General features: G+C 47.8%; 1 protein-coding gene across 2 annotated transcripts in view; it reads right to left on the bottom strand.

Moving 5' to 3' along the window:
* Nucleotides 1-13,331, bottom strand: part of LRMDA (leucine rich melanocyte differentiation associated) — a 1,014,859-nt gene that overhangs the window by 467,532 nt on the left and 533,996 nt on the right. Inside the window, exon 3 of one of the 2 annotated variants that reach the window (XM_038534450.1) lies at nt 2,642-2,671. The exons of the other annotated variant lie outside the window; for it this stretch is intronic. Within the exon in view, the coding sequence (XP_038390378.1) occupies nt 2,642-2,671 (30 nt within the window). The remainder of the gene's footprint in view (nt 1-2,641; nt 2,672-13,331) is intronic. 2 annotated transcript variants of the gene reach the window in all.

Genomic DNA, 13,331 nt, shown 5'->3' with positions numbered 1-13,331 from the left:
CTTGCCGGAGCTCTCTCTCGCCCACTTCCTTCAAAGCTAGCTGCCATGTTGTGAGCTGCCCTGTGGAGAGTCCCATGTAGCAAGGAACCAAGGGAGGCCCCTGGCCACCCACCAAGACAATGAGGCCTTAGTCTAACCTCCTGTGAGGAAATGAATCCACGTGAATGAGCTTAGAAATGGATCCTCCTCAGTTGAGTCTAAGAGGATGACAGCCCTGTCTGATGTCTTAATTGCAGCCTTGTGAAAGACCCTGGGTTGAGCCACATCTAGACTCCTGACCCACAGAAACTGTGATAAATAATGTTTGCTAAACTGAGGGGTGATGTGTTATGTGGCAATACATAACTAATGCAAATGGCGAGATGCTGATGTACCTATTGCCCTAATCTGCCAACTAAGGCCTTCTCCAGCCTCCTAATAAGTGCAGAACTGAGATAAGGAGATAAAGGAGAACAAAGGAAAGTAAAAAAAAAAAAAAAAAAAAAAAACAACTTATACATGAGAAGGGGTCGTACATCAGATTTTAGGTGCCAGACCAGGCACTGTGCATATATGACTGAAGAGACACAAGCCAAATACCAGGTGATCTGGGCCCCCAACCCTCTCCGGTAGCCTGTTTGAGAGCAAGTGGAGATCTAAGCCTTGTGTTCAGTGGTCTGGCTTTCTGAAATGGAGCTGGACTACTCTAGGTCAGGCCTCCTAGCACTAAAAATTTTGAAAGTGCCACACCCCAGAGGACTGAGGGACACTCACGGATCCAGAGCCAGTGGGCTTGACTCTGCCATGTAGACTTTTGTCCTGGGGCTGCTCACCTAAAAGCTTAGGAATGAGCCTAAGCTGATGAATGGGTAGCTTCAAGGACATGCCCGCAGATCCTTCCATCACAGTGCAGCGGCCTGCGGCATTCTGGGTTCTCTAAGCTGAGCTGCTATCTGCTTCACTACCTTTCTGAAGGTGTACACTTTGGACCCTGGAAGGGACGGGGGTTAACCAGAACAGCCTGCAAGGGTTCTGTCTTTTTCATACATGTGGAGTTCCCAGAAGTAGAATTTCAGACAAAGATACAAGAGTAAGCCATTTATTTGAGAGGTGAGGATACAAAGCCCCAGAAAAGGAAATCAGAAAGGGAAAGATGTGAATGAATGGTGCATCACGACAGAGGTTACTGCTGGGGGCAAATGGGGCTCAACCCCTTTTTAGAGCAAGGATCAGTAAACTTCTTTTGTCGGTGACCAGATAATTAATATGCTGGGATCTGAGGGCCACATGATCTCTGCCACAACTCCTCTGTGTGAAAGTAAGTGGATAATATACAAATAAATGGATATTAAATAAATATATAAATGACATAAGAATGTTCCAGTGAAACTTTATTACCCAAAAACAGGCCAACTAGGCCCTTGGGGCAACCCCTGCTCTATTATGGGCAGCTGCACAGACCCTGGCCCAGCCTAATCTATTCTTAAAGAGGAAGGGAAGAGGGCAGTGACAGAAAGGGAGAGAGGAAGAAATGCAGAGGCCCTCCATGGTGAGTGCTGTGGACTGTCAACTCCTCTCTCCTGCTTCTCTCCCTCCCTGTCCCCCTCCCTGTCCCACTGGACCTTGAAGGAACTATCACAGTGAGGGTTCAGCAGATGGAGATCTCCAGGGACATAGTTTACCTGTTGCCCCAGTCATGCCCTAACCACAGCCCAAACACATCAAGGCCTCACCTCCTTAGTACGCCCAGAGACTCCCTCATCCTTGGAGAGGTCTTTCCCTTGTGTGGTGCTTTTGTTGTTTTGTTTTAATTTAAATTAAAGTGTCCTTTTGTTGGATGAGAAAAAGATTGAGAAAATCCATAGAAGAAGTTGTGCAGCCACCAGGTCTATGGTCTCCAGGCCCACTCCATCCTCACGGAAAGGGAGAGAAACCACCCTTCCTCTTCTCCGCAACCCAGTTGAAGTCAAGCAAAAGAAAAAAATTAAATTAAATCATCTTATTATGTAATTGGGACTAGGCCTCAGGCTGCAGCAGTAAAGAAGGGATTAAGGGCAGAGCCACCTGGGCAGCCATTCTCCTGGGTCCCATTACCACCCCCCTCATTCCTTTTTATAGCCAACAGATTAAAATGCGAGCCTAGCCATCTTTGATCTTTCACTTGCTGACACAAATCCTTTCAAGCTTCCAACATTTTCTGCTGAGGTAATTAGTACTAATTAAAAGGTTTCCAACAGTCTTTGCTCCTTTTTTTCCTCCTGTGTGTCTCCCCCTGGTTCCCCTCCCCAAAAGAAATTGCTTTTACAAGTACCTTCTATCCCTGAAACATGGGCATCCCTCACTTTCTTCTTTATCTGACTTGGCCAGATCAAGTAGATTAGTGACTCCATTATTCCGAATACAAAGCCAGACAACAGGTTTTTCTATCGCTCCTGACCTGTTGAGAGTGCATGGGCTTATATTCAGAAACAAGCGTCTTGGCTTATGTGAAGAGACAGTCCAATTATGCAGGAAAAGTCACCATGCAGTGTCGTCTTCTGCCCAAGGAAGGACACCGCTTAGTGACAAAGTGTTTCACTCCAGTGTCTATCTCACTCCCATACATACACACACGTGTGCACAGACTGCTTCACTGTTCAAACTGACAAGTTACAAAACTTACCTCCTAGCGTGCTTTGTTTCCATGGTTTCTCTTTGTTTGGAGGGTTACAGGGGAGGAAAAATCCATATGGACCATTCAAAGGATAATGACAAAAAAAAAATTAAAGAAAGATCATCTTATCAAAGTTAAAAAAAATACTTAGAAATGCGCATGCACTCTCGTACACTCACCCACACACAGAGCCATGGATTCAAATTCCCAATAAGCAGACAATCTCTACAGTCTTCCCATGGCTCTTTGCCATGGGAGTGGAGGCATGGAAGCTCTGGTGACGTAGCTGAGCTGTGAGGCCCACCCAGGAGCAAGTGTAGCCCTGACTGGAGCTTCTGAGACACAACATGGCCTGCAACTACTTCTCACTACCAAGAGTCCAGGGCTGCAGACAAGAGTCCAGTGGAGGGCAGGACAGTATTCCATCGAGGAGGAGGGAACCTGGCACAGAGTCTGGGATTCTCTCTACTACTCACCTTCCGCTTAACACAAGTCAATGTAGGAAGGGTAGGTGATACTTAATCCCACGGAATCCCTTTCCTTCAGATGTGACAACTGACACTGGGAGGGGTGCTTCTTAATGAAAGGATGACATCTGCTTTCATGAGCACTGTTCTTAGACACAGCTCTCAGCGGCATCAGCCTGCGGACCTGGAGAGGCAGGTGTGAAACCTGCTCCACTTGTCCCATGAAGGTCGGATGGTTCAAGAAGAGGCCCATTTGCTCAAGGGCACAGATGAGCTCACAGCTATTTCCCCCAGGCTCTTCAGACCATCCTGGATAAGGGAGAGAGATGGCCACTCCCACACCATTCATGCTGGCATTCAGCGTTTTCAGGAGGTGACAAATGACCCCTCCACCCCTTTGTGGGTCCCACTACAGCTGCGACTGCAGCAAGGAGACCCCCCTTTTTTTTTGACCTGGCTGTTAGAGTCCTTGAATTAAATAGGTAGAAATCTTCCTTCAGAGCCCTGAGCCCCAGAAATTCATCACTTCAGACCCCAAATGGGCTCTGACGAGGCTCTCCTGATTAGTGCAGGATGCCACTAAAAAAATACAACCACTCCCTACCCCAACCTCAAAAAAAAAAAAAAAAAAAAAAAAAAAGCAAACACTGAAAAGTAATGGATTTAATGATCTAGAAAATCTAGACGCTGGAAACTCCAAGGGAGATCATATTAAATTAGACCAGTACAAACAAGCCAAACTAGATTTATCCTCTTGTGGTTACAGATTTTATCTACTAAACCAGGTTTTCGGGGCTAGTGTCTGTTTTCAATGAATAGAATTTTTGAATGTCAAGTCCCAGGATCCCTAGGAGAGGATAATTTACCCCCAGGATCTCAGTTCAGCTGGGGCTGGCCATCCCGGAGTCCCTGCAGAGGGCCAGAGACACAGGCTACTCCCTTTCCTGTTTCTGGAGATGGACTCCTGTTGAGAACCAGTCACAAGAGGGATTCAGAGGCGGGTGGAGGAAGAAATGAGATTCACAGGAAAAAAAAGATGATTTTTTTTTTCCTTGACTCCTATCTGAGGGAGTGAGGAAGCACGGAAGGGAAAGGAGCAGGAGAATTAAGCAATGGCAGAGAATGTTCTGGAACAGATGTCACCTATTCTTAAACACACATATGAACTGGATTAAGAGTACCCTAAATACTATTAAGGACCCAGCATGTAGGGAAATGCCTTCAGGGTCCTTTTCTAGAGCAAACGGGACACGAAATCATTTTAAGTTTTCCTTCTTCCCAGGAAATGATTCTACTATGTTGTCCCCGAAGCCAACGGAAAGGAGGACTTGGCTCGTCCAGCCTTCTCCTCCCAGGGACCTGTCCCCAGCCCAGCCCAACGGGGGGTGGGGGGGCTGCTCCGGAGGGGGCCCTGGCTGCCGAGTGCTGACTCGTGGCTGCTAAGACATAATTATAATGAAGAGAAGGCGGCTGGGGGGGCGGGTGGAGGGAAGGAAATTACTTTTGAAAATTATGAAAAATACCTTGACGGCATCTCTTTGAGGCTCACATTTAGCTCTCGGAAAAGATTTCTGCCAAAGGGTGAGTTCTGACAGGGAGAAGATGAAATGGGGGGCCGGGGGGGGAAGGGGGGTGCTCTGCAAAGAGGCAGCCGTCTGTCAGAAGAACTGATGACTCGGCAGCTGGAGTCAGGCTGGAACATTCACACCCCGCGCGCACACACACACACACACACACACACATACGGGGGGTGGCCGAGGAGCCCGAAAGCCCGGGCAGCAGCCAGTCTGGCCATGGGGACCACACAGACGCGCACGCACTAGAGGGGCAGGCCCTCAGACCACCAAGCCCTTCCCCGAGGGCTCTAATCATCTGAGAGAGACTTGGGGTTAGTGATCCAGAGAGGTTTCAACCCGGGGGAATCTGCCCTGGGCCCAGGCTAAGGGGTCCCGGTCCCACGCCCAGGAGAGCGCGCAGGATGGGCTGGAGCTCGGGCCGAGCCGGGCAGACGGGGGCCGAGGGCTGCAGATCCCGTCACTGCTCTTTCGGGTCCTTGTCCTCCCCCTATCCCCCCATCCCCTCCCATTTTGGATTTTTAAGACATTGCATTTTTTCCTGCACCAACCATGCATTCAGGTGAGCTTGCCAAAAAGGCTATCTCCCAGGCTTCATTCCGAAAGAAGCAGGGAGTACTTAACTGAAGGGTTTGTTCTTTGCTGGTGAGACGGGGCCGGATCCTGGTGGAGTGGGGGAGCTCCAGATGGGGAGGTCAGGAGCAGTGGTGCACCAAGGAGGCGGCTCAGGGGCCGGTGGGCACGTCGCCCACAGCAAGGGGCGGGTATCCGACCCCTGACACCGCTTGAAACCCTTAGGTCACCATGGGAGTAAAGTCAGAGCCAGGGGCTTGGTTACCAGCTGTAGGTTCTTTCCAGACGGCGCTGCCCCTTACCTCCCACACCTTGGGCAACCTGTCCCCATGCCCCGGGGATGCTACTGCTCAGAACACCTGGCTCCTGAGACCACTTCTGTTCCCTGCAGTCTGTGCGATCTTGGACAAAGCCCTTGACATGTCTGGGTCAGAGGCTCCGCATCCACAAAAATAGGCGAATTGGCTAAACGATCACTAAATCTCTTCCCTTTGCGTTTCTACAAATCTGTATATTCTCACCACCACCATCCCCCCCAAATGACTTCAACTGGAAATTTCAGCCCTGAAAGGTACTTCGTGTGACTGCACCGAGGGGAAGGCCGGGGCTCGCACCCATACAGCGTCAGGGCGGCCCGCTCTGGGCGAGCTCCCGGCGCTGCTCAAGCACCGGCTGCACCTTCCAAGGCAGGAAAGGAGTTTCTTGACCCCGAACGCGGTGGGTCAGCTTGTCTGATGCGGCCAAGGGACGAGGGACGCGATGGGGGAGCCGCAGGAGGGTTCGCTCACCTGCCCTGCCAGGAGGCCGCCGCACTGACAGCTCCGGGCCCGGGCCGCAGGCAGGGACGCCGGGCACCGCCACCGGCGTAGCAGACACTCAGAGACAGAAGGCAGCCCAGATTGGAAGGCAAAAGGTGTTTTGCTGAGTTTCTTTTCAAAGATGAGTTAATGTGTTTCAAGGTCAACTGGAGAAAGGGAGCACCAGGCAAAAAGGGGGCGGGAAAAAAGTGTTTAAAAGGCTGCGGCTTTAAAAGCTTAACCAGTAAAGCCCCTCCAGCCTTCAGTCAATGGGAATCAAAACAATGATTTCAAGCTATTTCATTCAGGCTACAGGCAGGATCAGTGGATGAAGGCTCGCTCCTTTCTTTCCTCTTCCCCCCTGTTTCCAAACTGCGATCCATTCCCCACTCCTAAAGACCCATTTTGACAGAGTCTATTGTGCAGCCTTTTCAGGACATTAGCCACCCCAACACAAACTCTTTGGCAATAGAAGTTTTCCGGGGGCTCTCTTCTGTACCCCCCCCTGCCCCCGCCACCACCACCCTCTCTACATCTTCAAATCCTAGAGGCAATGCTGCAGAAACCTATAAGCAGAGAGGATCCTAATGCCTGACACTTGCTTAAAATTGAATTTCCGATGAGAGCTCGAGAGAGCCAAGTATCCCCACAGTTTGGAACACTCATCATCTCTGACGATGAAGTCATTTGCTGCCATAAGCAGAACAAGGGTTAATGACCCAAAATCGAATAAATTACTGGATTCAGATCCATCATTACCACTGGTTTTAAAAATAATCTGGAGCGAGTAAGTGTGGACTCGGAGCCGTCACAAAGATGGACGCGGCTCTCCTTTCCCTCCTTTGCTTACAACAATAAATCCTTCCCAACTGCATCTCAGGCTCACACACCAATTAACATTTCTCATACCAGTGCACCAGGGGCCGTGCAAAGTGATTCCATAGTAAATTAGTCTGGAAATTGCCTCACATGTGACACTGGGAGATGTCCTCCGTGTTGGGGCGGGGGGGTGGGAGGGGGGTGGGCAGGAGAACTTTCTTCCCTAAGTGCCACTCCAGGGTCTCACCCTGGACGAGGTGGTGGGGACAGTGGGGCAGGCGGCTTTCAGCACCACAGTAAATCTTCAAACAATTTATCCAAACAAAGGCCAGTGTGGGGAAAGGGAGATACGGGGGGAAGCAGATGAATAAGCAAGATCAATTATGGTGGGGGGTGACCCTGCGGCCCCGCTCCATGACACAGATCTCAAAGCAAATTGTGCCAGAGTGGAGTTGACATGGCTGGACTGAAAACACTGTTCTCCTAAAGGACGTCTGCTCCCCCTCCCACTCACAGGCGGGCGGCAGAGCCAAAGGAGAGAATGGGAAAGGAGGGGAGGGTGGGCAGAGAGGGGCCAGGGGAAGGGAGACAAGGAGGCGGGTGAATGAGAAACCACGCATAATGGTCTGGGGTTTATTTTACAGAGAACAAAATGGCTCAATTTGAGCACTTTAGACTGTTGAAATTGGCTAGCGTGAGATACAAGGGGTACCTCCAAGAGGATTGTTACCTCAGCTGCAGGAGACTATAGGCCCAGGGGGCAGAGAAAGGGAAAATAAATATATAAATACACACACACACACACACACACACACACACACAAGCACGCCTCCTCCATCCTGCAAACTTTCTCGGGACGAGGGAGCATCACAGAGGTGATTTGGCAACAAAATGCTTAGCAAGGCATCCCAATGCCCTTAACTCCTCAAATTGCATCTCTAATGTGTAGGGCTCCTTGTACTTTGCCCTCCTGCTTTGTGTTCTGAAAATGCCACATCTTTTAAAAAAGGAAGCCTGGTTTATTATTTAGTAGGAACAGCACTCGTGTGTGTGTGTGTGTGTGTGTGTGTGTGTGTGTGTGTGTGTTTTAAGGGCTGCTAATAATTCTGATCCCCCTTTCAAAAACAATCCACCCCTCACTAAGAAAAAGTCAGAGCGACTGACTAATGGGAGTAATTCAAAGTACCTCAATTAAAATTCCGGTTTTGGCCTTTCGAGCAGTCTATTTAAAGATTTTTTTCCCCTAGATTGGTTGTAGACAGATGATTATTAAATATTTATGTGTCTGTGAAAGGGGCTCTTGGAGCTTGGCTCGGCTGAGGGCTGAGGTTTTGTTGCTGTTGCTTCTCCTCTTGGAGGGCCCAGGGAATGATTACTTTATTTGGTTCCTTAACCACCTAGCTTCCAAGAGCCCCACATACCAGCCAGTTGGGCTTACTATGGTGGAACAGAGGCACAGCAGCTCTCTCCATGTGCCAGGTGGAGCAATCCAAGGGCCTTCTCTCCGTGCAGCTAATTCAGACTCTCCTTCTGAACTCCATCCAAATTCACTCCTCTGAGGAGTTTTCACTGATGACTTCAGTCCAAAGGGAGCACGAGGGCTCTCTGGTCTTTCATGATCCTCACCAGATACTTCCCTGTGTTATTGTGTTAACTCTCCAGGAAGAGAAAGTTCTGTCTCCTTAAATGGTTTATAAACTCCTCGAAGGCAGTGGAGGCTGATGCTGTGCTATCCCCACCTCAGACTGGCTGATTTATTCTCCTTCACTTTGTGAAATGACAGCTCCTTGTCAAAACGACCCGAACCCCTGCATTGGAGAGGTTCTGGCCATGGCCCAGAACCTTCCCTAAGGAGAACTGAGTCACCTTATTTTAACACCAGCCCTCCTCTGGGGGGCAGTGAGAGTTTGAACAAGGACTTCTCTGTCCTAAGACCAGGAGCAAGGGGGACACGGGTGGATGGTACAAGACAGCTCTATCCTCTTAGTTATTCAGGGAATAAAGGTTTATCAACACTTTTCTATGTGGAAAGGGCTGAAGAAAGCAAGGGGTTTCAGCAAGTTGGAAATCCTCAGTCACTTCTATTCTCTGGAATATCCTATAGCTTTAAAAGTATTGAGAAATCTGGATAATGTATTCTAAAAAGAAAGCAAATGGTACAGTAATATTTATTCAGTAGTCCCATATTCACGGGAAAATTGTACAGAATAATAGAGAGAAGACTAGAATGCTACCTTGGTGGAAGGGGATGAATCTGGTTTGTTTGGCTTCTAGCAATAAAGATTTACTGCTTTTCTAGTATGAAAGTCGACACTAATAAAACAAATACCTTAAAAGAAGAGACCATAATTTCTGCCGTCAAAGTTGACTTTGGTACAGTGATTCTTAAATCCCTCCACCATTTGCAACAAAATCATTGAGAAGGGATTTAACAATACAGATGCTGGGGATCAAAGCCGGAACTACAACAACAGATCTGGAGTGTGGACAGAGTCTGTCTGTCTGTGTTTCCCCAGGACCTTCTGATAGTGGGCAAAGTTTGCTAACCAGTAGACCAGCAGATCTACCAGATATCCAATCTTCAGCCTCCACCTCTTGACCACCATTAAAAACTAAGAGGAGTTGCTGACAGGAACAGTAATGAACAAGTTTATCAAAATCTGCTCTTACTTTAAATACCAGGGGAAGTGACAGGGTGCTTCTGAGACTTCCCTCCACCTTGACTATAGGTATATGTGAAAACCTCACCTGGACTATCCCATAATATCCAAACACATGTTTAAAAGTTCGATCATTTCTCATTGTATTGTTTGAAAATTTACCTAGGGCTACAGAGTCCTGTATTTAAAGCAAAATATCTCAAAATAATTACCACGGAGGCTAGACATTCAACTAGTAACTTAGGATGTGAGCTTGTGAATTACCCATTCCTACTAGAGACGAGTTTTAGTCTTTACTCATTTTTCATTGATTTGTGAATTCATAAGTTTACTCACTCAGTCGCTCATTCACTCATCCAGACATGTATCCTATCCAACAGACGTTTTGAGCCATTGGAACCCATCAATCCCAACCATGCTACAGAATGCTGGCTTTACACCCCACCTCCCAACCTCCAGTTGATACCAAGCACTACCTGGGAGTGCCATGAGCAGCGTAGATGATCAAGGGCAGGCAGGTAGGTAGGCAGGCATGGCCATTCCTCCTCTTCCTTAACCATGCTGCTTCCATTTAAGGAGAAATTTTATTCCAGGAATTTTTCCTCTCCCTACCAGTCATTGTGAGCTCAGAGACAGAAAGCTCATTTTGACAGCCCTTTCCTCCTTCAGTTCACTTCCTCAACTTGCTTAGCATCCTAATCAAGCCTCCACTGACCACCACGTCCACTAATGCAACCCGCTTTGCCAACCTCCAGCTAGGACTACTTACGTTATTACCTGCTCTCTTTTTCTTTCTTTCCCCACAGCATGTATGGCCTTCCAACCTACCATATATCATTTATTTCTATATCATGTTGACCTGTTTAATGAACATTATAAGGTCCATGAGAATGTTTGTCAGTTTTGCCCACGGATGTAATACAAGTATTTAGGATAATGCCTAACACACACTGGGCATTCGAGGGAGGGAGGGAAGGAGGGGCTTTCTTCCCACCATGAGCCAGGCTTGACTGGAGTCAATCAAGAAGGTTAATCTGCTGCTGGCAGCCAGGAATCAAGAGGAAGGGTTTGGGGGATTATCAGCTTCCTCCGATTTTCCACCTGCCAATCCCCTCCAATTGTGGGATGCCTGGGAACAGACTACTGTCATCTTGCTGCCCATCCATCCTCTCAGCCAGGGGTGGCACTCCCTGTTCTGCTTGCCCTCTAAATGCTGGTCACTGCTTCCTTCCCCAGATACCAGCACTCTGCAAAGTCCAGAGCCATTTGCACATAAATACCAAACCCCCACTCCCCACCCCCACCTAGGCTCAAAACTTTCCTTCGTTTATAAAAACTCTGTCCTTTCAGTTTCTATTTCCTATTCTGGAAATGGCAAAAGTGAGGCCTCCAAACCCAAAAGACTAAGCTGGGGTTTGTTTATTTATTTTTATTTATTTATTCATGAGAGACACACAGAGAGAGGCAGAGACATAGGCAGAGGGAGAAGAAGGCTCCCCGCAGGACTCCATCCCAGAATGCCAGGATGACGCCCTGAGCCAAAGGCAGGTGCTCAACCGCTGAGCCACCCAGGTGGCCCCTAAGCTTGGGTTTAGTAAGCTTTTTACCAGAAGAGGGTTAAAAACCCCAGCTCAGTCTTCCCCCATTTGGATCCTTCAACCCCAAATTGTGTGTCCTTTCCAGGCCTGAGCCCTGAAGAACCTTATCAATCTACCCTCTGCCCTCTTGTACAACCAGAGGGGTTCCCACAAGCCTGAGACTTTCCAGAAATGTAGAAATGAACTCCTCTTACAGCAGAAGCTCGGTCTTGCCTTAGTGCTAGAGATTACCTGTCTCCCTCCTCTGCCCTGCTCCTGGGCTCTGTCTCCCTGTCCTCTGCCTCTGCTCAATCTCACACACAGCTAACTGTTATTAAAAAATGAGCAGTTCTATTCATTGAATTAAAGATGCCTTCAGATAAGTGGGGCAAGGATAGAACTACCTACTGGGTGCTAGGCCCTTTACAAATATTATTGCTAATACAAATAACAACTCAGCAAATGGATCATTATCCCCATTTTACAGAAGCAGAAACTGAGGCTCGGAGAATATAACCAACTCATGTCTTAAGTCACACTGAGAAAAAGTGATAGCACTGGGATTTGAAGCTCATGGCCATAGATTCTGAGGGCCATGCTTTCCCACCACAACGAACGCTATGAAAGGAATGTTTGTGTCCTCCCAAAATTTATATGTTGAAGCCCCAACCAAATATTTGAAGATGATGCTTTTGGGAGGTAATGAGGGTCAGATGAGGTCATGAGGGTGGGACCTTCATGATGGGAGTAGAGAGACCAGAGTTCTGAGGACAAAGTGAGAAGGAGGCTGCCTGCATGTCAAGAAGAGAGCTTTCACCAGGAACTGAAGCCAGCACCTTGATCTCAGACTTTTCAGCCTCCAGAAATGGGAGAAAATAAAGGTCTGTTGTTGAATCCCCCCATCTGTGGTATGCTGTGGCAGCCCGAGCTGACTCAGACACTATAGCAGGGGAAAACAGGACCTCTCCTTGAGTCCACAGGGTCACCTCTATAAGACCCAGGCCAGTCCCTGGATGGGGCTAAGAAGAGGCTTGCAGGCCTGCAAATAAGACTGGCCCATATGGAGTCCCCTGAGAAGTATCCAATGCTAAAGACTAGGATTTGGTTTTCGGTGCATGAGGGCAAGGAGGTCTGTTCTCTGTGTCACTCATCCACGAGGAGCTATGGGCAATAGTATCAAGGGCCCTCTTTTAAATGTCTGGATGGTCAACAAGATGTTCGAGATCTAACAAAAAAGCTCATTGCAACAAGTAAAGTAAAAATTGTAGAACTGAGATTAATAAAGGTTCAAATAAATTTCAATAGAAATATTATGTTCATTGGTAGGTCAAGGGCAAATCAAGTCAAGCTCCTCCACAGTTAAACATAAATAAGTACAACAAAGGTTATCACAAGAAAACGTATTTACTCTTAAGCCTCAAAACTGTAAAATTGACTTTTAGAGTCCTTCTGAAAATTTCACATTGAAACTTCATCGATCACGTAACATGAGATGGAGGAAGTCATTTTACTGCATTTCATATGTTGTATGATGAGGTCTCTAAAATAAAAGTGCTCAGGATATACAAAGGTCTTAAGATGTCCCTACTTTCTGATGAGAAGTCCAGGCTGGCAAAACATGAGTGATGGTTAACATTTTCATTTATGTTTGCGTTTACTTTGTTTTGCAAGGGAAACCCAGCATGACCGAGCCAGGTTCCAAGGTCAGGGAAGCTATGGCCCACATACAGAGACTGGAAACCACCAAATAATGGGAAAGAATTTCAGACCCTTAGGCTTCTGTGGAAGGCAGCATCTCCAGGGAGGCAGTGGGGTGTGCTGAGCACCAGATCAGGAGTCAAGAGACTCGAGTTCTATTCCCGAGTTCTATGTCATTACTGACAAGTTGTAGGACTTGAGATACATCCCCAATGCCTACAACCATGAGTGGTACACAAGAGGCATTCAATAAAATATGTTGAATGAATCAATATGAGAGAGCTTAAGAAGTCAGAGTTCTCTAATAGCACACCTGAAGACCACCCCCCCCCCAGGGTTGGAGGGGGGTAGAGAGACAAGCAGACTTCGAACACCAAGCATTCTCTCCCATCTCGCTCCAAGCCACAACCCCCTGCTTACTGTCACCATCTTTATATAAATCAGACTTCCCAAAAGCCCTTCACTGCAGGGCTGGGAGGCATCTAAGGAGCCATGGTCACTGGTACATTGTGGGTCACATGCTCTGAAATGGCA

This window comes from Canis lupus, chromosome 4 (genome assembly GCF_011100685.1).
Source record: "Canis lupus familiaris isolate Mischka breed German Shepherd chromosome 4, alternate assembly UU_Cfam_GSD_1.0, whole genome shotgun sequence".
Taxonomy (NCBI): Eukaryota; Metazoa; Chordata; class Mammalia; order Carnivora; family Canidae; genus Canis; species Canis lupus.
This window is presented reverse-complemented; position numbering and strand designations above follow the sequence as displayed.